The sequence below is a fragment of the Ascaphus truei genome, unplaced genomic scaffold (assembly GCF_040206685.1).
Source record: "Ascaphus truei isolate aAscTru1 unplaced genomic scaffold, aAscTru1.hap1 HAP1_SCAFFOLD_752, whole genome shotgun sequence".
Classification (NCBI taxonomy): domain Eukaryota; kingdom Metazoa; phylum Chordata; class Amphibia; order Anura; family Ascaphidae; genus Ascaphus; species Ascaphus truei.
This window is the reverse complement of record NW_027457087.1, coordinates 467-26,290: the sequence shown is the minus strand read 5'-3', so window position 1 is coordinate 26,290 and position 25,824 is coordinate 467. Positions and strand designations below refer to the sequence as shown.

At 50.6% G+C, this 25,824-nt stretch overlaps 1 protein-coding gene across 1 annotated transcript in view; it reads right to left on the bottom strand.

Annotated features, from left to right (window-relative positions):
- The window catches only part of ZMYND15 (zinc finger MYND-type containing 15), a gene marked incomplete at its 5' end in the record, with an annotated part of 57,857 nt that extends 32,248 nt beyond the window's left edge, over nucleotides 1-25,609 (bottom strand). Inside the window, 5 exon segments of the mRNA XM_075584803.1 lie at nucleotides 270-386; nucleotides 1,837-1,923; nucleotides 19,112-19,246; nucleotides 21,593-21,753; nucleotides 25,454-25,609. Of these exon segments, the coding sequence (XP_075440918.1) occupies nucleotides 270-386; nucleotides 1,837-1,923; nucleotides 19,112-19,246; nucleotides 21,593-21,753; nucleotides 25,454-25,609 (656 nt within the window).
- Nucleotides 25,610-25,824: the final 215 nt, after the last annotated feature.

Sequence of the window (25,824 nt, the reverse complement as noted above, 5' to 3'; positions counted from 1 at the left end):
GTCCCTATTATCTTATAGGAACCCCGTGTGTGAGACGCCCTCTTAACTGTAGGTCCCTCTGACCCCATTAACCCCGCGTACACAGTGAAGATTATTCAGAGGAGGCGGGATCTGCTGTCTGAGTGACAGCAGCCTGGGCCAATCACAGTGCTGGAACGTCCCGGGGGCGGGACAGAAAGGTGTGAAGTTTCCCTGGAATGGGGCGTTCTGATTGGCCAGTTTGGGAAGTGTGCGCATGCGCCCCTGATACCAGTCCTAGAGGTACTTACAGTGCTGGGGGACCAGTTTGGTGATGATGTGGTACATGGTGAGCGGGTAGGTGAGGAGGGCAGCGATGGGGCTGTCCAAACTCAGACTCCTCCAATCATAATACTCCTTCCAGGTCACTGAGGGTTAATAGCAGTTATTCAGGCTCTGTGTACCCCCTGTACCAGTCCTAGAGGTGCCAGGCTCTGTATATCCCCCTGTGCCAGCCCTAGAGGTGCCAGGCTCTGTATATCCCCCTGTGCCAGCCCTAGAGGTGCCAGGCTCTGTATAACCCCCTGTGCCAGTCCTAGAGGTGCCAGGCTCTGTATATCCCCTGTGCCAGCCCTAGAGGTGCCAGGCTCTGTATATCCCCTGTGCCAGCCCTAGAGGTGCCAGGCTCTGTGTACCCCCTGTACCAGTACTAGAGGTGCCAGGCTCTGTGTACCCCCTGTGCCAGTCCTAGAGGTGCCAGGCTCTGTGTACCCCCTGTGCCAGTCCTAGAGGTGCCAGGCTCTGTATATCCCCCTGTGCCAGTCCTAGAGGTGCCAGGCTCTGTGTACCCCCTGTGCCAGTCCTAGAGGTGCCAGGCTCTGTATATCCCCCTGTGCCAGTCCTAGAGGTGCCAGGCTCTGCACCCCCTGTGCCAGTCCTAGAGGTGCCAGGCTCTGTATATCCCCCTGTGCCAGTCCTAGAGGTGCCAGGCTCTGTATATCCCCCTGTGCCAGCCCTAGAGGTGCCAGGCTCTGTATATCCCCCTGTGCCAGCCCTAGAGGTGCCAGGCTCTGTATACCCCCCTGTACCAGTCCTAGAGGTGCCAGGCTCTGTATATCCCCCTGTACCAGTCCTAGAGGTGCCAGGCTCTGTATATCCCCCTGTGCCAGCCCTAGAGGTGCCAGGCTCTGTATATCCCCCTGTGCCAGCCCTAGAGGTGCCAGGCTCTGTGTATCCCCCTGTGCCAGTCCTACAGGTGCCAGGCTCTGTATATCCCCCTGTGCCAGTCCTAGAGGTGCCAGGCTCTGTGTCTCCCCTGTACCAGTCCTAGAGGTGCCAGGCTCTGTATATCCCCCTGTGCCAGCCCTAGAGGTGCCAGGCTCTGTGTATCCCCCTGTACCAGCCCTAGAGGTGCCAGGCTCTGTATATCCCCCTGTGCCAGTCCTAGAGGTGCCAGGCTCTGTATATCCCCCTGTGCCAGCCCTAGAGGTGCCAGGCTCTGTATATCCCCCTGTGCCAGCCCTAGAGGTGCCAGGCTCTGTGTATCCCCCTGTGCCAGCCCTAGAGGTGCCAGGCTCTGTGTATCCCCCTGTGCCAGCCCTAGAGGTGCCAGGCTCTGTGTATCCCCCTGTGCCAGCCCTAGAGGTGCCAGGCTCTGTGTATCCCCCTGTGCCAGTCCTAGAGGTGCCAGGCTCTGTGTCTCCCCTGTACCAGTCCTAGAGGTGCCAGGCTCTGTATATCCCCCTGTGCCAGCCCTAGAGGTGCCAGGCTCTGTGTATCCCCCTGTGCCAGCCCTAGAGGTGCCAGGCTCTGTATATCCCCCTGTGCCAGTCCTAGAGGTGCCAGGCTCTGTGTCCTAGTGGTTCCTGGGTCACTTACCTAGGGGGTTATTAAGGCCTTCAGCGGGACGACGTCTTAGGATAATTTCCGTGTCGTTTAGGAGCGGTTCAAAGCGCTCCCTCCCCCCTATATGGGGGTAAGAGGGTGACACTATTACACTGTATGGGGGTGAGTGATGTGTGTAAGAGGGTGACCCTATTACTCTGTATGGGGGTGAGTGATGTGTGTAAGAGGGTGACACTGTTACACTGTATGGGGGTGAGTGATGTGTGTAAGAGAGTGACCCTATTACTTTGTATGGGGGTGAGGGATGTGTGTAAGAGGGTGACCCTATTACACTGTATGGGGGTGAGTGATGTGTGTAAGAGGGTGACACTGTTACACTGTATGGGGGTGAGTGATGTGTGTAAGAGGGTGACCCTATTACTCTGTATGGGGGTGAGTGATGTGTGTAAGAGAGTGACCCTATTACTCTGTATGGGGGTGAGTGATGTGTGTAAGAGGGTGACACTGTTACACTGTATGGGGGTGAGTGATGTGTGTAAGAGAGTGACCCTATTACTCTGTATGGGGGTGAGGGATGTGTGTAAGAGGGTGACCCTATTACACTGTATGGGGGTGAGTGATGTGTGTAAGAGGGTGACCCTATTACACTGTATGGGGGTGAGTGATGTGTGTAAGAGAGTGACCCTATTACTCTGTATGGGGGTGAGTGATGTGTGTAAGAGGGTGACACTGTTACACTGTATGGGGGTGAGTGATGTGTGTAAGAGAGTGACCCTATTACACTGTATGGGGGTGAGTGATGTGTGTAAGAGGGTGACACTATTACACTGTATGGGGGTGAGTGATGTGTGTAAGAGAGTGACACTGTTACACTGTATGGGGGTGAGTGATGTGTGTAAGAGAGTGACACTGTTACACTGTATGGGGGTGAGTGATGTGTGTAAGAGGGTGACACTGTTACACTGTATGGGGGTGAGGGATGTGTGTAAGAGAGTGACACTGTTACTCTGTATGGGGGTGAGTGATGTGTGTAAGAGAGTGACCCTATTACTCTGTATGGGGGTGAGTGATGTGTGTAAGAGAGTGACCCTATTACACTGTATGGGGGTGAGTGATGTGTGTAAGAGAGTGACCCTATTACACTGTATGGGGGTGAGTGATGTGTGTAAGAGAGTGACACTATTACACTGTATGGGGGTGAGTGATGTGTGTAAGAGGGTGACCCTATTACTCTGTATGGGGGTGAGTGATGTGTGTAAGAGGGTGACACTGTTACACTGTATGGGGGTGAGTGATGTGTGTAAGAGAGTGACCCTATTACTTTGTATGGGGGTGAGGGATGTGTGTAAGAGGGTGACCCTATTACACTGTATGGGGGTGAGTGATGTGTGTAAGAGGGTGACACTGTTACACTGTATGGGGGTGAGTGATGTGTGTAAGAGGGTGACCCTATTACTCTGTATGGGGGTGAGTGATGTGTGTAAGAGAGTGACCCTATTACACTGTATGGGGGTGAGTGATGTGTGTAAGAGAGTGACACTGTTACTCTGTATGGGGGTGAGTGATGTGTGTAAGAGAGTGACCCTATTACTCTGTATGGGGGTGAGTGATGTGTGTAAGAGAGTGACCCTATTACACTGTATGGGGGTGAGTGATGTGTGTAAGAGAGTGACCCTATTACACTGTATGGGGGTGAGTGATGTGTGTAAGAGAGTGACACTATTACACTGTATGGGGGTGAGTGATGTGTGTAAGAGGGTGACCCTATTACTCTGTATGGGGGTGAGTGATGTGTGTAAGAGGGTGACACTGTTACACTGTATGGGGGTGAGTGATGTGTGTAAGAGAGTGACCCTATTACACTGTATGGGGGTGAGTGATGTGTGTAAGAGAGTGACCCTATTACTTTGTATGGGGGTGAGGGATGTGTGTAAGAGGGTGACCCTATTACACTGTATGGGGGTGAGTGATGTGTGTAAGAGGGTGACACTGTTACACTGTATGGGGGTGAGTGATGTGTGTAAGAGGGTGACCCTATTACTCTGTATGGGGGTGAGTGATGTGTGTAAGAGAGTGACCCTATTACTCTGTATGGGGGTGAGTGATGTGTGTAAGAGGGTGACACTGTTACACTGTATGGGGGTGAGTGATGTGTGTAAGAGAGTGACCCTATTACTCTGTATGGGGGTGAGGGATGTGTGTAAGAGGGTGACCCTATTACACTGTATGGGGGTGAGTGATGTGTGTAAGAGGGTGACCCTATTACACTGTATGGGGGTGAGTGATGTGTGTAAGAGAGTGACCCTATTACTCTGTATGGGGGTGAGTGATGTGTGTAAGAGGGTGACACTGTTACACTGTATGGGGGTGAGTGATGTGTGTAAGAGAGTGACCCTATTACACTGTATGGGGGTGAGTGATGTGTGTAAGAGGGTGACACTATTACACTGTATGGGGGTGAGTGATGTGTGTAAGAGAGTGACACTGTTACACTGTATGGGGGTGAGTGATGTGTGTAAGAGAGTGACACTGTTACACTGTATGGGGGTGAGTGATGTGTGTAAGAGGGTGACACTGTTACACTGTATGGGGGTGAGGGATGTGTGTAAGAGAGTGACACTGTTACTCTGTATGGGGGTGAGTGATGTGTGTAAGAGAGTGACCCTATTACTCTGTATGGGGGTGAGTGATGTGTGTAAGAGAGTGACCCTATTACACTGTATGGGGGTGAGTGATGTGTGTAAGAGAGTGACCCTATTACACTGTATGGGGGTGAGTGATGTGTGTAAGAGAGTGACACTATTACACTGTATGGGGGTGAGTGATGTGTGTAAGAGGGTGACCCTATTACTCTGTATGGGGGTGAGTGATGTGTGTAAGAGGGTGACACTGTTACACTGTATGGGGGTGAGTGATGTGTGTAAGAGAGTGACCCTATTACTTTGTATGGGGGTGAGGGATGTGTGTAAGAGGGTGACCCTATTACACTGTATGGGGGTGAGTGATGTGTGTAAGAGGGTGACACTGTTACACTGTATGGGGGTGAGTGATGTGTGTAAGAGGGTGACCCTATTACTCTGTATGGGGGTGAGTGATGTGTGTAAGAGAGTGACCCTATTACACTGTATGGGGGTGAGTGATGTGTGTAAGAGAGTGACACTGTTACTCTGTATGGGGGTGAGTGATGTGTGTAAGAGAGTGACCCTATTACTCTGTATGGGGGTGAGTGATGTGTGTAAGAGAGTGACCCTATTACACTGTATGGGGGTGAGTGATGTGTGTAAGAGAGTGACCCTATTACACTGTATGGGGGTGAGTGATGTGTGTAAGAGAGTGACACTATTACACTGTATGGGGGTGAGTGATGTGTGTAAGAGGGTGACCCTATTACTCTGTATGGGGGTGAGTGATGTGTGTAAGAGGGTGACACTGTTACACTGTATGGGGGTGAGTGATGTGTGTAAGAGAGTGACCCTATTACTTTGTATGGGGGTGAGGGATGTGTGTAAGAGGGTGACCCTATTACACTGTATGGGGGTGAGTGATGTGTGTAAGAGGGTGACACTGTTACACTGTATGGGGGTGAGTGATGTGTGTAAGAGGGTGACCCTATTACTCTGTATGGGGGTGAGTGATGTGTGTAAGAGAGTGACCCTATTACTCTGTATGGGGGTGAGTGATGTGTGTAAGAGGGTGACACTGTTACACTGTATGGGGGTGAGTGATGTGTGTAAGAGGGTGACCCTATTACTCTGTATGGGGGTGAGTGATGTGTGTAAGAGGGTGACCCTATTACACTGTATGGGGGTGAGTGATGTGTGTAAGAGGGTGACCCTATTACACTGTATGGGGGTGAGTGATGTGTGTAAGAGAGTGACCCTATTACTCTGTATGGGGGTGAGTGATGTGTGTAAGAGGGTGACACTGTTACACTGTATGGGGGTGAGGGATGTGTGTAAGAGGGTGACACTGTTACACTGTATGGGGGTGAGTGATGTGTGTAAGAGAGTGACCCTATTACTCTGTATGGGGGTGAGGGATGTGTGTAAGAGGGTGACCCTATTACACTGTATGGGGGTGAGTGATGTGTGTAAGAGGGTGACCCTATTACACTGTATGGGGGTGAGTGATGTGTGTAAGAGAGTGACCCTATTACTCTGTATGGGGGTGAGTGATGTGTGTAAGAGGGTGACACTGTTACACTGTATGGGGGTGAGTGATGTGTGTAAGAGAGTGACCCTATTACACTGTATGGGGGTGAGTGATGTGTGTAAGAGGGTGACACTATTACACTGTATGGGGGTGAGTGATGTGTTTAAGAGAGTGACACTGTTACACTGTATGGGGGTGAGTGATGTGTGTAAGAGAGTGACACTGTTACACTGTATGGGGGTGAGTGATGTGTGTAAGAGGGTGACACTGTTACACTGTATGGGGGTGAGGGATGTGTGTAAGAGAGTGACACTGTTACTCTGTATGGGGGTGAGTGATGTGTGTAAGAGAGTGACCCTATTACACTGTATGGGGGTGAGTGATGTGTGTAAGAGAGTGACCCTATTACACTGTATGGGGGTGAGTGATGTGTGTAAGAGAGTGACCCTATTACACTGTATGGGGGTGAGTGATGTGTGTAAGAGGGTGACACTGTTACACTGTATGGGGGTGAGGGATGTGTGTAAGAGAGTGACACTGTTACTCTGTATGGGGGTGAGTGATGTGTGTAAGAGAGTGACCCTATTACACTGTATGGGGGTGAGTGATGTGTGTAAGAGAGTGACCCTATTACACTGTATGGGGGTGAGTGATGTGTGTAAGAGAGTGACACTATTACACTGTATGGGGGTGAGTGATGTGTGTAAGAGAGTGACCCTATTACACTGTATGGGGGTGAGTGATGTGTGTAAGAGAGTGACCCTATTACACTGTATGGGGGTGAGTGATGTGTGTAAGAGAGTGACACTGTTACACTGTATGGGGGTGAGTGATGTGTGTAAGAGAGTGACACTGTTACACTGTATGGGGGTGAGTGATGTGTGTAAGAGGGTGACACTGTTACACTGTATGGGGGTGAGTGATGTGTGTAAGAGAGTGACCCTATTACACTGTATGGGGGTGAGTGATGTGTGTAAGAGAGTGACCCTATTACACTGTATGGGGGTGAGTGATGTGTGTAAGAGGGTGACCCTATTACACTGTATGGGGGTGAGTGATGTGTGTAAGAGAGTGACACTATTACACTGTATGGGGGTGAGTGATGTGTGTAAGAGAGTGACACTATTACACTGTATGGGGGTGAGTGATGTGTGTAAGAGAGTGACACTGTTACACTGTATGGGGGTGAGTGATGTGTGTAAGAGAGTGACCCTATTACACTGTATGGGGGTGAGTGATGTGTGTAAGAGAGTGACACTGTTACACTGTATGGGGGTGAGTGATGTGTGTAAGAGAGTGACCCTGTTACACTGTATGGTGGTGAGTGATGTGTGTAAGAGAGTGACCCTATTACTCTGTATGGGGGTGAGTGATGTGTGTAAGAGAGTGACCCTATTACACTGTATGGGGGTGAGTGATGTGTGTAAGAGAGTGACCCTATTACTTTGTATGGGGGTGAGGGATGTGTGTAAGAGGGTGACCCTATTACACTGTATGGGGGTGAGTGATGTGTGTAAGAGGGTGACACTGTTACACTGTATGGGGGTGAGTGATGTGTGTAAGAGGGTGACCCTATTACTCTGTATGGGGGTGAGTGATGTGTGTAAGAGAGTGACCCTATTACACTGTATGGGGGTGAGTGATGTGTGTAAGAGAGTGACACTGTTACTCTGTATGGGGGTGAGTGATGTGTGTAAGAGAGTGACCCTATTACTCTGTATGGGGGTGAGTGATGTGTGTAAGAGAGTGACCCTATTACACTGTATGGGGGTGAGTGATGTGTGTAAGAGAGTGACCCTATTACACTGTATGGGGGTGAGTGATGTGTGTAAGAGAGTGACACTATTACACTGTATGGGGGTGAGTGATGTGTGTAAGAGGGTGACCCTATTACTCTGTATGGGGGTGAGTGATGTGTGTAAGAGGGTGACACTGTTACACTGTATGGGGGTGAGTGATGTGTGTAAGAGAGTGACCCTATTACTTTGTATGGGGGTGAGGGATGTGTGTAAGAGGGTGACCCTATTACACTGTATGGGGGTGAGTGATGTGTGTAAGAGGGTGACACTGTTACACTGTATGGGGGTGAGTGATGTGTGTAAGAGGGTGACCCTATTACTCTGTATGGGGGTGAGTGATGTGTGTAAGAGAGTGACCCTATTACTCTGTATGGGGGTGAGTGATGTGTGTAAGAGGGTGACACTGTTACACTGTATGGGGGTGAGTGATGTGTGTAAGAGGGTGACCCTATTACTCTGTATGGGGGTGAGTGATGTGTGTAAGAGGGTGACCCTATTACACTGTATGGGGGTGAGTGATGTGTGTAAGAGGGTGACCCTATTACACTGTATGGGGGTGAGTGATGTGTGTAAGAGAGTGACCCTATTACTCTGTATGGGGGTGAGTGATGTGTGTAAGAGGGTGACACTGTTACACTGTATGGGGGTGAGGGATGTGTGTAAGAGGGTGACACTGTTACACTGTATGGGGGTGAGTGATGTGTGTAAGAGAGTGACCCTATTACTCTGTATGGGGGTGAGGGATGTGTGTAAGAGGGTGACCCTATTACACTGTATGGGGGTGAGTGATGTGTGTAAGAGGGTGACCCTATTACACTGTATGGGGGTGAGTGATGTGTGTAAGAGAGTGACCCTATTACTCTGTATGGGGGTGAGTGATGTGTGTAAGAGGGTGACACTGTTACACTGTATGGGGGTGAGTGATGTGTGTAAGAGAGTGACCCTATTACACTGTATGGGGGTGAGTGATGTGTGTAAGAGGGTGACACTATTACACTGTATGGGGGTGAGTGATGTGTTTAAGAGAGTGACACTGTTACACTGTATGGGGGTGAGTGATGTGTGTAAGAGAGTGACACTGTTACACTGTATGGGGGTGAGTGATGTGTGTAAGAGGGTGACACTGTTACACTGTATGGGGGTGAGGGATGTGTGTAAGAGAGTGACACTGTTACTCTGTATGGGGGTGAGTGATGTGTGTAAGAGAGTGACCCTATTACACTGTATGGGGGTGAGTGATGTGTGTAAGAGAGTGACCCTATTACACTGTATGGGGGTGAGTGATGTGTGTAAGAGAGTGACCCTATTACACTGTATGGGGGTGAGTGATGTGTGTAAGAGGGTGACACTGTTACACTGTATGGGGGTGAGGGATGTGTGTAAGAGAGTGACACTGTTACTCTGTATGGGGGTGAGTGATGTGTGTAAGAGAGTGACCCTATTACACTGTATGGGGGTGAGTGATGTGTGTAAGAGAGTGACCCTATTACACTGTATGGGGGTGAGTGATGTGTGTAAGAGAGTGACACTATTACACTGTATGGGGGTGAGTGATGTGTGTAAGAGAGTGACCCTATTACACTGTATGGGGGTGAGTGATGTGTGTAAGAGAGTGACCCTATTACACTGTATGGGGGTGAGTGATGTGTGTAAGAGAGTGACACTGTTACACTGTATGGGGGTGAGTGATGTGTGTAAGAGAGTGACACTGTTACACTGTATGGGGGTGAGTGATGTGTGTAAGAGGGTGACACTGTTACACTGTATGGGGGTGAGTGATGTGTGTAAGAGAGTGACCCTATTACACTGTATGGGGGTGAGTGATGTGTGTAAGAGAGTGACCCTATTACACTGTATGGGGGTGAGTGATGTGTGTAAGAGGGTGACACTGTTACACTGTATGGGGGTGAGTGATGTGTGTAAGAGAGTGACCCTATTACTCTGTATGGGGGTGAGTGATGTGTGTAAGAGAGTGACCCTATTACACTGTATGGGGGTGAGTGATGTGTGTAAGAGAGTGACCCTATTACTCTGTATGGGGGTGAGGTGATGTGTGTAAGAGAGTGACCCTATTACACTGTATGGGGGTGAGTGATGTGTGTAAGAGAGTGACCCTATTACTCTGTATGGGGGTGAGTGATGTGTGTAAGAGAGTGACCCTATTACACTGTATGGGGGTGAGTGATGTGTGTAAGAGAGTGACCCTATTACACTGTATGGGGGTGAGTGATGTGTGTAAGAGAGTGACCCTATTACACTGTATGGGGGTGAGTGATGTGTGTAAGAGAGTGACCCTATTACACTGTATGGGGGTGAGGATGTGTGTAAGAGAGTGACCCTATTACTCTGTATGGGGGTGAGTGATGTGTGTAAGAGAGTGACCCTATTACTCTGTATGGGGGTGAGTGATGTGTGTAAGAGAGTGACCCTATTACACTGTATGGGGGTGAGTGATGTGTGTAAGAGAGTGACCCTATTACTCTGTATGGGGGTGAGTGATGTGTGTAAGAGAGTGACCCTATTACTCTGTATGGGGGTGAGTGATGTGTGTAAGAGAGTGACCCTATTACTCTGTATGGGGGTGAGTGATGTGTGTAAGAGAGTGACCCTATTACACTGTATGGGGGTGAGTGATGTGTGTAAGAGGGTGACCCTATTACTCTGTATGGGGGTGAGTGATGTGTGTAAGAGGGTGACACTGTTACACTGTATGGGGGTGAGTGATGTGTGTAAGAGAGTGACCCTATTACTCTGTATGGGGGTGAGTGATGTGTGTAAGAGAGTGACCCTATTACACTGTATGGGGGTGAGTGATGTGTGTAAGAGAGTGACCCTATTACTCTGTATGGGGGTGAGTGATGTGTGTAAGAGAGTGACCCTATTACACTGTATGGGGGTGAGTGATGTGTGTAAGAGAGTGACCCTATTACTCTGTATGGGGGTGAGTGATGTGTGTAAGAGAGTGACCCTATTACACTGTATGGGGGTGAGTGATGTGTGTAAGAGGGTGACCCTATTACACTGTATGGGGGTGAGTGATGTGTGTAAGAGAGTGACCCTATTACACTGTATGGGGGTGAGTGATGTGTGTAAGAGAGTGACCCTATTACACTGTATGGGGGTGAGGGATGTGTGTAAGAGAGTGACCCTATTACTCTGTATGGGGGTGAGTGATGTGTGTAAGAGAGTGACCCTATTACTCTGTATGGGGGTGAGTGATGTGTGTAAGAGAGTGACCCTATTACACTGTATGGGGGTGAGTGATGTGTGTAAGAGAGTGACCCTATTACACTGTATGGGGGTGAGTGATGTTGTAAGAGAGTGACCCTATTACACTGTATGGGGGTGAGTGATGTGTGTAAGAGAGTGACCCTATTACACTGTATGGGGGTGAGTGATGTGTGTAAGAGAGTGACCCTATTACTCTGTATGGGGGTGAGTGATGTGTGTAAGAGAGTGACCCTATTACTCTGTATGGGGGTGAGTGATGTGTGTAAGAGAGTGACCCTATTACACTGTATGGGGGTGAGTGATGTGTGTAAGAGAGTGACCCTATTACTCTGTATGGGGGTGAGTGATGTGTGTAAGAGAGTGACACTGTTACACTGTATGGGGGTGAGTGATGTGTGTAAGAGAGTGACCCTATTACTCTGTATGGGGGTGAGTGATGTGTGTAAGAGAGTGACCCTATTACACTGTATGGGGGTGAGTGATGTGTGTAAGAGAGTGACCCTATTACACTGTATGGGGGTGAGTGATGTGTGTAAGAGAGTGACCCTATTACACTGTATGGGGGTGAGTGATGTGTGTAAGAGAGTGACCCTATTACACTGTATGGGGGTGAGTGATGTGTGTAAGAGAGTGACCCTATTACTCTGTATGGGGGTGAGTGATGTGTGTAAGAGAGTGACCCTATTACACTGTATGGGGGTGAGTGATGTGTGTAAGAGAGTGACCCTATTACACTGTATGGGGGTGAGTGATGTGTGTAAGAGAGTGACCCTATTACACTGTATGGGGGTGAGTGATGTGTGTAAGAGAGTGACCCTATTACTCTGTATGGGGGTGAGTGATGTGTGTAAGAGAGTGACCCTATTACACTGTATGGGGGTGAGTGATGTGTGTAAGAGAGTGACACTGTTACACTGTATGGGGGTGAGTGATGTGTGTAAGAGAGTGACCCTATTACTCTGTATGGGGGTGAGTGATGTGTGTAAGAGAGTGACCCTATTACACTGTATGGGGGTGAGTGATGTGTGTGTAAGAGGGGTGACACTGTTACACTGTATGGGGGTGAGTGATGTGTGTAAGAGAGTGACCCTATTACACTGTATGGGGGTGAGTGATGTGTGTAAGAGGGTGACCCTATTACACTGTATGGGGGTGAGTGATGTGTGTAAGAGAGTGACCCTATTACACTGTATGGGGGTGAGTGATGTGTGTAAGAGAGTGACCCTATTACACTGTATGGGGGTGAGTGATGTGTGTAAGAGAGTGACCCTATTACTCTGTATGGGGGTGAGTGATGTGTGTAAGAGAGTGACCCTATTACACTGTATGGGGGTGAGTGATGTGTGTAAGAGGGTGACACTGTTACACTGTATGGGGGTGAGTGATGTGTGTAAGAGAGTGACCCTATTACTCTGTATGGGGGTGAGTGATGTGTGTAAGAGAGTGACACTGTTACACTGTATGGGGGTGAGTGATGTGTGTAAGAGAGTGACCCTATTACACTGTATGGGGGTGAGTGATGTGTGTAAGAGAGTGACCCTATTACTCTGTATGGGGGTGAGTGATGTGTGTAAGAGAGTGACCCTATTACACTGTATGGGGGTGAGTGATGTGTGTAAGAGGGTGACACTGTTACACTGTATGGGGGTGAGTGATGTGTGTAAGAGAGTGACCCTATTACTCTGTATGGGGGTGAGTGATGTGTGTAAGAGAGTGACCCTATTACACTGTATGGGGATGAGTGATGTGTGTAAGAGAGTGACCCTATTACACTGTATGGGGGTGAGTGATGTGTGTAAGAGAGTGACCCTATTACTCTGTATGGGGGTGAGTGATGTGTGTAAGAGAGTGACCCTATTACACTGTATGGGGGTGAGTGATGTGTGTAAGAGAGTGACCCTATTACACTGTATGGGGGTGAGTGATGTGTGTAAGAGAGTGACCCTATTACACTGTATGGGGGTGAGTGATGTGTGTAAGAGAGTGACCCTATTACTCTGTATGGGGGTGAGTGATGTGTGTAAGAGAGTGACCCTATTACACTGTATGGGGGTGAGTGATGTGTGTAAGAGGGTGACACTGTTACACTGTATGGGGGTGAGTGATGTGTGTAAGAGAGTGACCCTATTACTCTGTATGGGGGTGAGTGATGTGTGTAAGAGAGTGACACTGTTACACTGTATGGGGGTGAGTGATGTGTGTAAGAGAGTGACCCTATTACACTGTATGGGGGTGAGTGATGTGTGTAAGAGAGTGACCCTATTACTCTGTATGGGGGTGAGTGATGTGTGTAAGAGAGTGACCCTATTACTCTGTATGGGGGTGAGTGATGTGTGTAAGAGGGTGACACTGTTACACTGTATGGGGGTGAGTGATGTGTGTAAGAGAGTGACCCTATTACTCTGTATGGGGGTGAGTGATGTGTGTAAGAGAGTGACCCTATTACACTGTATGGGGGTGAGTGATGTGTGTAAGAGAGTGACCCTATTACTCTGTATGGGGGTGAGGGATGTGTGTAAGAGAGTGATCCTATTACACTGTATGGGGGTGAGTGATGTGTGTAAGGGAGTGACACTGTTACACTGTATGGGGGTGAGTGATGTGTGTAAGAGAGTGACCCTATTACACTGTATGGGGGTGAGTGATGTGTGTAAGAGAGTGACCCTATTACACTGTATGGGGGTGAGTGATGTGTGTAAGAGAGTGACCCTATTACACTGTATGGGGGTGAGTGATGTGTGTAAGAGAGTGACCCTATTACACTGTATGGGGGTGAGTGATGTGTGTAAGAGAGTGACCCTATTACTCTGTATGGGGGTGAGTGATGTGTGTAAGAGGGTGACACTGTTACACTGTATGGGGGTGAGTGATGTGTGTAAGAGAGTGACACTGTTACTCTGTATGGGGGTGAGTGATGTGTGTAAGAGAGTGACACTGTTACACTGTATGGGGGTGAGTGATGTGTGTAAGAGAGTGACCCTATTACTCTGTATGGGGGTGAGTGATGTGTGTAAGAGAGTGACACTGTTACACTGTATGGGGGTGAGTGATGTGTGTAAGAGAGTGACACTGTTACTCTGTATGGGGGTGAGTGATGTGTGTAAGAGAGTGACCCTATTACTCTGTATGGGGGTGAGTGGTGTGTGTAAGAGAGTGACCCTATTACACTGTATGGGGGTGAGGGATGTGTGTAAGAGAGTGACCCTATTACACTGTATGGGGGTGAGTGATGTGTGTAAGAGAGTGACCCTATTACTCTGTATGGGGGTGAGTGATGTGTGTAAGAGAGTGACCCTATTACACTGTATGGGGGTGAGTGATGTGTGTAAGAGAGTGACCCTATTACTCTGTATGGGGGTGAGGGATGTGTGTAAGAGAGTGACCCTATTACACTGTATGGGGGTGAGTGATGTGTGTAAGAGAGTGACCCTATTACTCTGTATGGGGGTGAGTGATGTGTGTAAGAGAGTGACACTATTACACTGTATGGGGGTGAGTGATGTGTGTAAGAGAGTGACACTATTACACTGTATGGGGGTGAGGGATGTGTGTAAGAGAGTGACCCTATTACACTGTATGGGGGTGAGTGATGTGTGTAAGAGAGTGACCCTATTACTCTGTATGGGGGTGAGGGATGTGTGTAAGAGAGTGACCCTATTACTCTGTATGGGGGTGAGTGATGTGTGTAAGAGAGTGACACTGTTACACTGTATGGGGGTGAGTGATGTGTGTAAGAGGGTGACCCTATTACTCTGTATGGGGGTGAGTGATGTGTGTAAGAGAGTGACCCTATTACACTGTATGGGGGTGAGTGATGTGTGTAAGAGAGTGACCCTATTACACTGTATGGGGGTGAGTGATGTGTGTAAGAGAGTGACCCTATTACTCTGTATGGGGGTGAGTGATGTGTGTAAGAGAGTGACCCTATTACTCTGTATGGGGGTGAGTGATGTGTGTAAGAGAGTGACACTGTTACACTGTATGGGGGTGAGTGATGTGTGTAAGAGAGTGACACTGTTACTCTGTATGGGGGTGAGTGTGTGTGTAAGAGAGTGACCCTATTACTCTGTATGGGGGTGAGTGGTGTGTGTAAGAGAGTGACCCTATTACACTGTATGGGGGTGAGGGATGTGTGTAAGAGAGTGACCCTATTACACTGTATGGGGGTGAGTGATGTGTGTAAGAGAGTGACCCTATTACTCTGTATGGGGGTGAGTGATGTGTGTAAGAGAGTGACCCTATTACACTGTATGGGGGTGAGTGATGTGTGTAAGAGAGTGACCCTATTACTCTGTATGGGGGTGAGGGATGTGTGTAAGAGAGTGACCCTATTACTCTGTATGGGGGTGAGTGATGTGTGTAAGAGAGTGACACTATTACACTGTATGGGGGTGAGTGATGTGTGTAAGAGAGTGACACTATTACACTGTATGGGGGTGAGGGATGTGTGTAAGAGAGTGACCCTATTACACTGTATGGGGGTGAGTGATGTGTGTAAGAGAGTGACCCTATTACTCTGTATGGGGGTGAGGGATGTGTGTAAGAGAGTGACCCTATTACTCTGTATGGGGGTGAGTGATGTGTGTAAGAGAGTGACACTGTTACACTGTATGGGGGTGAGTGATGTGTGTAAGAGGGTGACCCTATTACTCTGTATGGGGGTGAGTGATGTGTGTAAGAGAGTGACCCTATTACACTGTATGGGGGTGAGTGATGTGTGTAAGAGAGTGACCCTATTACACTGTATGGGGGTGAGTGATGTGTGTAAGAGAGTGACCCTATTACTCTGTATGGGGGTGAGGGATGTGTGTAAGAGAGTGACCCTATTACTCTGTATGGGGGTGAGTGATGTGTGTAAGAGAGTGACACTGTTACACTGTATGGGGGTGAGTGATGTGTGTAAGAGGGTGACCCTATTACTCTGTATGGGGGTGAGTGATGTGTGTAAGAGAGTGACCCTATTACACTGTATGGGGGTGAGTGATGTGTGTAAGAGAGTGACCCTATTACTCTGTATGGGGGTGAGGGATGTGTGTAAGAGAGTGACCCTATTACTCTGTATGGGGGTGAGGGATGTGTGTAAGAGAGTGACCCTATTACTCTGTATGGGGGTGAGTGATGTGTGTAAGAGAGTGACACTGTTACACTGTATGGGGGTGAGTGATGTGTGTAAGAGGGTGACCCTATTACTCTGTATGGGGGTGAGTGATGTGTGTAAGAGAGTGACCCTATTACACTGTATGGGGGTGAGTGATGTGTGTAAGAGAGTGACCCTATTACACTGTATGGGGGTGAGTGATGTGTGTAAGAGAGTGACCCTATTACTCTGTATGGGGGTGAGGGATGTGTGTAAGAGAGTGACCCTATTACTCTGTATGGGGGTGAGTGATGTGTGTAAGAGAGTGACACTGTTACACTGTATGGGGGTGAGTGATGTGTGTAAGAGGGTGACCCTATTACTCTGTATGGGGGTGAGTGATGTGTGTAAGAGAGTGACCCTATTACACTGTATGGGGGTGAGTGATGTGTGTAAGAGAGTGACCCTATTACTCTGTATGGGGGTGAGGGATGTGTGTAAGAGAGTGACCCTATTACTCTGTATGGGGGTGAGTGATGTGTGTAAGAGAGTGACACTGTTACACTGTATGGGGGTGAGTGATGTGTGTAAGAGGGTGACCCTATTACTCTGTATGGGGGTGAGTGATGTGTGTAAGAGAGTGACCCTATTACACTGTATGGGGGTGAGTGATGTGTGTAAGAGAGTGACCCTATTACTCTGTATGGGGGTGAGGGATGTGTGTAAAGAGAGTGACCCTATTACACTGTATGGGGGTGAGTGATGTGTGTAAGGGAGTGACACTGTTACACTGTATGGGGGTGAGTGATGTGTGTAAGAGAGTGACACTGTTACTCTGTATGGGGGTGAGTGATGTGTGTAAGAGAGTGACCCTATTACACTGTATGGGGGTGAGTGATGTGTGTAAGAGAGTGACCCTATTACTCTGTATGGGGGTGAGTGATGTGTGTAAGAGAGTGACCCTATTACACTGTATGGGGGTGAGTGATGTGTGTAAGAGAGTGACCCTATTACTCTGTATGGGGGTGAGTGATGTGTGTAAGAGAGTGACACTGTTACTCTGTATGGGGATGAGTGATGTGTGTAAGAGAGTGACCCTATTACACTGTATGGGGGTGAGGGATGTGTGTAAGAGAGTGACCCTATTACACTGTATGGGGGTGAGTGATGTGTGTAAGAGAGTGACACTGTTACACTGTATGGGGGTAAGTGATGTGTGTAAGAGAGTGACCCTATTACACTGTATGGGGGTGAGTGATGTGTGTAAGAGAGTGACCCTATTACACTGTATGGGGGTGAGTGATGTGTGTAAGGGAGTGACACTGTTACACTGTATGGGGGTGAGTGATGTGTGTAAGAGAGTGACACTGTTACTCTGTATGGGGGTGAGTGATGTGTGTAAGAGAGTGACCCTATTACACTGTATGGGGGTGAGTGATGTGTGTAAGAGAGTGACCCTATTACACTGTATGGGGGTGAGTGATGTGTGTAAGAGAGTGACACTGTTACACTGTATGGGGGTGAGTGATGTGTGTAAGAGGGTGACACTGTTACACTGTATGGGGGTGAGTGATGTGTGTAACAGAGTGACACTATTACACTGTATGGGGGTGAGTGATGTGTGTAAGAGAGTGACCCTATTACACTGTATGGGGGTGAGTGATGTGTGTAAGAGAGTGACCCTATTACACTGTATGGGGGTGAGTGATGTGTGTAAGAGAGTGACCCTATTACTCTGTATGGGGGTGAGGGATGTGTGTAAGAGAGTGACCCTATTACACTGTATGGGGGTGAGTGATGTGTGTAAGGGAGTGACACTGTTACACTGTATGGGGGTGAGTGATGTGTGTAAGAGAGTGACACTGTTACTCTGTATGGGGGTGAGTGATGTGTGTAAGAGAGTGACCCTATTACACTGTATGGGGGTGAGTGATGTGTGTAAGAGAGTGACCCTATTACACTGTATGGGGGTGAGTGATGTGTGTAAGAGGGTGACCCTATTACTCTGTATGGGGGTGAGTGATGTGTGTAAGAGAGTGACCCTATTACTCTGTATGGGGGTGAGTGATGTGTGTAAGAGAGTGACCCTATTACACTGTATGGGGGTGAGTGATGTGTGTAAGAGAGTGACCCTATTACACTGTATGGGGGTGAGTGATGTGTGTAAGAGAGTGACCCTATTACACTGTATGGGGGTGAGTGATGTGTGTAAGAGAGTGACCCTATTACTCTGTATGGGGGTGAGTGATGTGTGTAAGAGAGTGACCCTATTACACTGTATGGGGGTGAGTGATGTGTGTAAGAGAGTGACCCTATTACACTGTATGGGGGTGAGTGATGTGTGTAAGAGAGTGACCCTATTACACTGTATGGGGGTGAGTGATGTGTGTAAGAGGGTGACACTGTTACACTGTATGGGGGTGAGTGATGTGTGTAAGAGAGTGACACTATTACACTGTATGGGGGTGAGTGATGTGTGTAAGAGAGTGACCCTATTACACTGTATGGGGGTGAGTGATGTGTGTAAGAGAGTGACCCTATTACACTGTATGGGGGTGAGTGATGTGTGTAAGAGAGTGACCCTATTACTCTGTATGGGGGTGAGGGATGTGTGTAAGAGAGTGACCCTATTACACTGTATGGGGGTGAGTGATGTGTGTAAGAGAGTGACCCTATTACTCTGTATGGGGGTGAGTGATGTGTGTAAGAGAGTGACCCTATTACACTGTATGGGGGTGAGTAGTGTGTGTAAGAGAGTGACCCTATTACACTGTATGGGGGTGAGTGATGTGTGTAAGAGGGTGACACTGTTACACTGTATGGGGGTGAGTGATGTGTGTAAGAGGGTGACACTGTTACACTGTATGGGGGTGAGTGATGTGTGTAAGAGAGTGACCCTATTACTCTGTATGGGGGTGAGTGATGTCCACACATAGGGTGTGACCCTAGTAAATTGTATGTGGGAACGTGATATAAGAGGGTGACGTTTAAAGGGAGACCCTACAGTAGTGTGTATAGGGTCTGAAAGCCCACCCCAATATCCGCTTACCATCGAGGTCCCAGGGAGACCTCTTACTCAGGAGACGGTACGAGAGGTCGTGGACACTCTCCCCAGCCCAGTACCCACCGGTCAGGTGGCGGGCAGCCAGGAAGCGCTCCTTATCAAAGCATGGGCTGGTCACTTCTGGGGAGACGGGGAGAGGGGGAGAGAAGTGGGTTAGAGGGGAGGGGGAGAGAGAAGAGGGGGAGAGAAAAGATGGGAGAGGGGGAGAGAAGAGGGGAGAGGGGGAGAGAAGAGGGGGAGAGAGAAGAGGGGAGAGGGGGAGAGAAGAGGGGGAGAGAGAAGAGGGGGAGAGAGAAGAGGGGGAGAGAGAAGAGGGGAGAGGGGAGAGAGAAGAGGGGGGGAGAGAAGAGGGAGAGGGAAGGGGAGAGGGAAGAGGAGAGGGTAGAGGGGGAGAGGGTAGAGGGGGAGAGGGTAGAGGGGGGAGAGGGTAGAGGGGGAGAGGGTAGAGGGGGAGAGGGTAGAGGGGGAGAGGGGAGAGGGGGAGAGGGGAGAGGGTAGAGGGGGAGAGAGAAGAGGGGGAGAGAGAAGAGGGGAGAGAGAAGAGGGGGAGAGAGAAGAGGGGAGAGGGGGAGAGAGAAGAGGGGGGAGAAAAGAGGGGGGAGAAAAGAGGGGGGAGAAAAGAGGGGGGAGAAAAGAGGGGGAGAGGGAAGAGGGGGAGAGGGAAGAGGGAGAGGGAAGAGGGGGAGAGGGAAGAGGGGGAGAGGGAAGAGGGGGAGAGGGAAGAGGGGAAGAGGGGGAGAGGGAAGAGGGGGAGAAGTAGAGGGAAGAGGGGGAGAGGGAGAGAAGAGAGGGGGAGGGGAGAGGGAAGAGGGGGAGAGGGAGAGAGAAGAGGGGGAGAGGGAGAGAAGAGGGGGAGGGGGAGAGGGAGAGAGAAGAGGGGGAGGGGGAGATGGAGAGAGAAGAGGGGGAGAGGGAGAGAGAAGAGGGGGAGGGGTAGAGGGAGAGAGAAGAGGGGGAGGGGGAGAGAGAAGAGGGGGAGGGAGAGAGAAGAGGGGGAGGGGGAGATGGAGAGAGAAGAGGGGGAGAGGGAGAGAGAAGAGGGGGAGGGGTAGAGGGAGAGAGAAGAGGGGGAGGGGGAGAGAGAAGAGGGGGAGGGAGAGAGAAGAGGGGGAGAGGAGAGGGGGAGAGGGAGAGAGGATAGGGAGAGAGAAGAGGGGGAGAGGGAGAGAGAAGAGGGGGAGAGAGAAAAGGGGGAGAGAGAAGAGGGGGAGAGGGAGAGAGAAGAGGGGGAGAGGGAGAGAGAAGAGGGGGAGAGGGAGAGAGAAGAGGGGGAGAGGGAGAGAGAAGAGGGGGAGAGGGAGAGAGAAGAGGGGGATCCCCCTCCATCCCCCCCATCCCCCCACGGATCCCCCCCATCCCCCCACGGATCCCCCACATGCCCCCCACGGTCCCCCACACACGCTCCACAGAACCCCTGCACTCCCCCCACGGTCCCCTGCACTCCCCCCACGGTACCACGCATGCCCCCCACGGTACCACGCATGCCCCCCACGAACCCCCGCACGCCCCCTGCACGCGCTCCATGCCCCACACGGTCCCCCGTGTTCCCCGTGGCTTCTCACCTCGGGTGTATGGGAAGGGAAGGTCCGCCAGTTCCCCGCACACGCCCCACGGATTCCCCCCCCCGGGCCCGCACACGCCCCACGGATCCCCCCCACGGATACCCGCATGCCCCCCACGGCCCCCGTGTTCCCTGTGGCTTCTCACCTCGGGTGTATGGGAAGGGAAGGTCCGCCAGCTCGCCCGCACACGCCCCACGGATTCCCCCCCCCCGGGCCCGCACACGCCCCACGGATCCCCCCCACGGACACCCGCATGCCCCCCACGGATCCCCCCCACGGACACCCGCATGCCCCCCACGGATCCCCCCCACGGACACCCGCATGCCCCCCACGGCCCCCGTGTTCCCCGTGGCTTCTCACCTCGGGTGTATGGGAAGGGAAGGTCCGCCAGCTCGCCCGCACACGCCCCACGGATTCCCCCCCCCGGGCCCGCACACGCCCCACGGATCCCCCCCACGGACACCCGCATGCCCCCCACGGATCCCCCCCACGGACACCCGCATGCCCCCCACGGATCCCCCCCACGGACACCCGCATGCCCCCCACGGCCCCCGTGTTCCCCGTGGCTTCTCACCTCGGGTGTATGGGAAGGGAAGGTCCGCCAGCTCGCCCGCACACGCCCCACGGATTCCCCCCCCCGGGCCCGCACACGCCCCACGGATCCCCCCCACGGACACCCGCATGCCCCCCACGGATCCCCCCCACGGACACCCGCATGCCCCCCACGGATCCCCCCCACGGACACCCGCATGCCCCCCACGGCCCCCGTGTTCCCCGTGGCTTCTCACCTCGGGTGTATGGGAAGGGAAGGTCCGCCAGCTCCCCCGCACACGCCCCACGGATCCCCCCCCCCACGGACACCCGCATGCCCCCACGGTCCCCCGTGTTCCCCGTGGCTTCTCACCTCAGGTGTATGGGAAGGGAAGGTCCGCCAGCTCGCCCGCACGGCGCACGTAACCCTGCATCTTCTCGCACCAATATTCGTGGCTCAGGTCTGCCGGACACTTCTTCCGATCCCACGTCTTACACCGCTCGGAACAGTACAGAACCGAGCTGCACTTATCACTGGGGAGAAAGAGAGGCCGGCGCGAGAGAGGCCACGTTACACAGGGACAACTGGAGATCCACGGCTGGGGAGGAAGAGAGGCCGGCGCGAGAGAGGCCACGTTACACAGGAACAACTGGAGATCCACGGCTGGGGAGGAAGAGAGGCCAGCGCGAGAGAGGCCACGTTACACAGGGACAACTGGAGAGCCACGGCTGGGGAGGAAGAGAGGCCGGCGCGAGAGAGGCCACGTTACACAGGGACAACTGGAGAGCCACGGCTGGGAAGGAAGAGAGGCCAGCGCGAGAGAGGCCACGTTACACAGGGACAACTGGAGAGCCACGGCTGGGGAGGAAGAGAGGCCGGCGCGAGAGAGGCCACGTTACACAGGGACAACTGGAGAGCCACGGCTGGGAAGGAAGAGAGGCCGGCGCGAGAGAGGCCACGTTACACAGGGACAACTGGAGAGCCACGGCTGGGAAGGAAGAGAGGCCGGCGCGAGAGAGGCCACGTTACACAGGGACAACTGGAGATCCACGGCTGGGGAGGAAGAGAGGCCGGCGCGAGAGAGGCCACGTTACACAGGGACAACTGGAGATCCACGGCTGGGGAGGAAGAGAGGCCGGCGCGAGAGAGGCCACGTTACACAGGGACAACTGGAGAGCCACGGCTGGGGAGGAAGAGAGGCCGGTGTGAGAGAGGCCACGATATACAGGGACAACTGGAGAGCCACGGCTGGGGAGGAAGAGAGGCCGGTGTGAGGCCACGTTATACAGGGACAACAGAAGATCCAAGGTTACAAATGGAGTGACTCCACATTATGCAGAGAGACACGGATAGGCGTGGTTTTATATATGGAGTGACTCCACATTATACAGAGAGACACGGATAGGCGTGGTTTTATATATGGAGTGACTCCACATTATACAGAGAGACACGGATAGGCGTGGTTTTATATACGGAGTGACTTCACATTATACAGAGAGACATGGATAGGCGTGGTTTTACATACGGAGTGACTCCACATTATACAGAGAGACTCGGATAGGCGTGGTTTTACATACGGAGTGACTCCACATTATACAGAGAGACATGGATAGGCGTGGTTTTACATACTGAGTGACTCCACATTATACAGAGAGACATGGATAGGCGTGGTTTTATATACTGAGTGACTTCACATTATACAGAGAGACTCGGATAGGCGTGGTTTTACATACGGAGTGACTCCACATTATGCAGAGAGACACGGATAGGCGTGTTTTTATATATGGAGTGACTCCACATTATACAGAGAGACATGGATAGGCGTGACATACTTAGTGACATAACGGATTTTCCTTCACAGAGAGACACGGATAGGCGTGGTTTTATATACGGAGTGACTTCACATTATACAGAGAGACTCGGATAGGCGTGGTTTTACATACGGAGTGACTCCACATTATACAGAGAGACATGGATAGGCGTGGTTTTATATACTGAGTGACTTCACATTATACAGAGAGACTCGGATAGGCGTGATTTTACATACGGAGTGACTCCACATTATACAGAGAGACACGGATAGGCGTGGTTTTATATACGGAGTGACTCCACATTATACAGAGAGACATTGATAGGCGTGGTTTTACATACGGAGTGACTCCACATTATACAGAGAGACATGAATAGGCGTGGTTTTACATACGGAGTGACTCCACATTATACAGAGAGACACGGATAGGCGTGGTTTTATATACGGAGTGACTCCACATTATACAGAGAGACACGGATAGGCGTGGTTTTACATACGGAGTGACTCCACATTATACAGAGAGACACGGATAGGCGTGGTTTTATATACGGAGTGACTCCACATTATACAGAGAGACACGGATAGGCGTGGTTTTACATACGGAGTGACTCCACATTATACAGAGAGACACGGATAGGCGTGGTTTTACATACGGAGTGACTCCACATTATACAGAGAGACACGGATAGGCGTGGTTTTATATACGGAGTGACTCCACATTATACAGAGAGACACGGATAGGCGTGGTTTTACATACGGAGTGACTCCACATTATACAGAGAGACACGGATAGGCGTGGTTTTATATACGGAGTGACTCCACATTATACAGAGAGACACGGATAGGCGTGGTTTTATATACGGAGTGACTCCACATTATACAGAGAGACACGGATAGGCGTGGTTTTACATACGGAGTGACTCCACATTATACAGAGAGACACGGATAGGCGTGGTTTTATATACGGAGTGACTCCACATTATACAGAGAGACACGGATAGGTGTGGTTTTATATACGGAGTGACTCCACATTATACAGAGAGACACGGATAGGCGTGGTTTTACATACGGAGTGACTCCACATTATACAGAGAGACACGGATAGGCGTGGTTTTACATACGGAGTGACTCCACATTATACAGAGAGACACGGATAGGCGTGGTTTTACATACGGAGTGACTCCACATTATACAGAGAGACACGGATAGGCGTGGTTTTACATACGGAGTGACTCCACATTATACAGGAAGTGCAATACAGATATGGAGTGACACCAGATCAGGGCCGTCTTAACAGCATTATCGGCTGTTGTGTTATTCTGTATTCTGCGCTCACTGGTATGTTGTGTTATTCTGTATTCTGCGCTCACTGTATGTTGTGTTATTCTGTACTCTGCGCGGGCCTTTCTGTTTTTGTTAATAGAATAAGGGGTGTTCTGATAATATGTGCCCCCCCTATAGAAGGGTCTGGGGTGTTCTTGTAAGGGGTGTTCTGATAATATGTGCCCCCCCCCCCCCCCTATAGAAGGGTCTGGGGTGTTCTTATAATGGGTTCTAATAGGGGACTTATCCCTGTTCAGTAATGTGCCTTTAATCTAGCAGTGTGGTAGTTAATTACTAAACACCACCTGCCTGATTAGATTGTTTACAAAAAGCCTGCCTTTGAGACAGGAAGTGACTCCTTAGCTCTGACTGAGAGCTGACCGGTCTTGAGCTCTGCACAGCAGAGCTGATTTCAAGACACAGGGAAAACTACTGCACCTGAAGCTGAACCAGGAACTGAGAAGATTTTCCCTCCAAGAAACAGATAAGACTTTTATTATTAAGAGACTGATTATATCTGCTTATTTTCGTGCTATATGTTTTGGGGCTGCGAGACATGCTTTACTAAGGGAGATGTGAACTAATTGCATAGGATTTCACTAGAAATACTCCCAAGTGAATAGAAGCTTTGTCCCCCCCCCCCCGTGTTTGGATAATTTCCTGATGAAAAGGAAAAGGCACAATAAAGCCTATTATAATTTCACATTATAAAGCCTCCTAAGTGTGTACCTCTGTGAATGTCCGTCTACAGGGGTGTTCTGATAATATGTGCCCCCCCTATAGAAGGGTCTGGGGTGTTCTTATAAGGGGTGTTCTGATAATATGTGCCCCCCCTATAGAAGGGTCTGGGGTGTTCTTATAAGGGGTGTTCTGATAATATGTGCCCCCCCTATAGAAGGGTCTGGGGTGTTCTTATAAGGGGTGTTCTGATAATATGTGTGCCCCCCCCTATAGAAGGGTATGGGGTGTTCTTATAAGGGGAGCTGTTGTTATAAGAAGTAATTCTAGGAGACGAGACTGATTCACCGTACCTGGGTTTCACCAACTCTAACCCCTGACCTCTGACCTCTGCCCTCTCGCCCCTTCCCTCCTCGCCTTACCAGGGGGTCAGCGTGGCCTCAAAGCTCCTCTTCTTGCACACGTGGCAGGCTCTCACGCCCATGGAGGAGAAGGTGAAGCCGGGGCCGAGGGACCAATCTCTCAGGGGCTCCTTCTGCACCCGCAGGCCCAGAGACTGCAGGAGGTCACTCAGGGAGCTGGGGGGAGAGAGGAGGGAAGGAGGGGGAGATACGTAGAGCGAGAGGGGAGAAAGTGGGGAGGGGGGAGATAGAGGGGGAGATAGGGAAAGAAGAGAGGGGGAGGGGGAGAGAGAGGTGAAAAGAGAGGTGAAAAGAGAGGGGGAAGGGGGGGGATAGAGAAAGGGGGGAGAGGAGGGAGAGAGAGGAGATAGAGAAAGTGGGCAGGGGGGAGA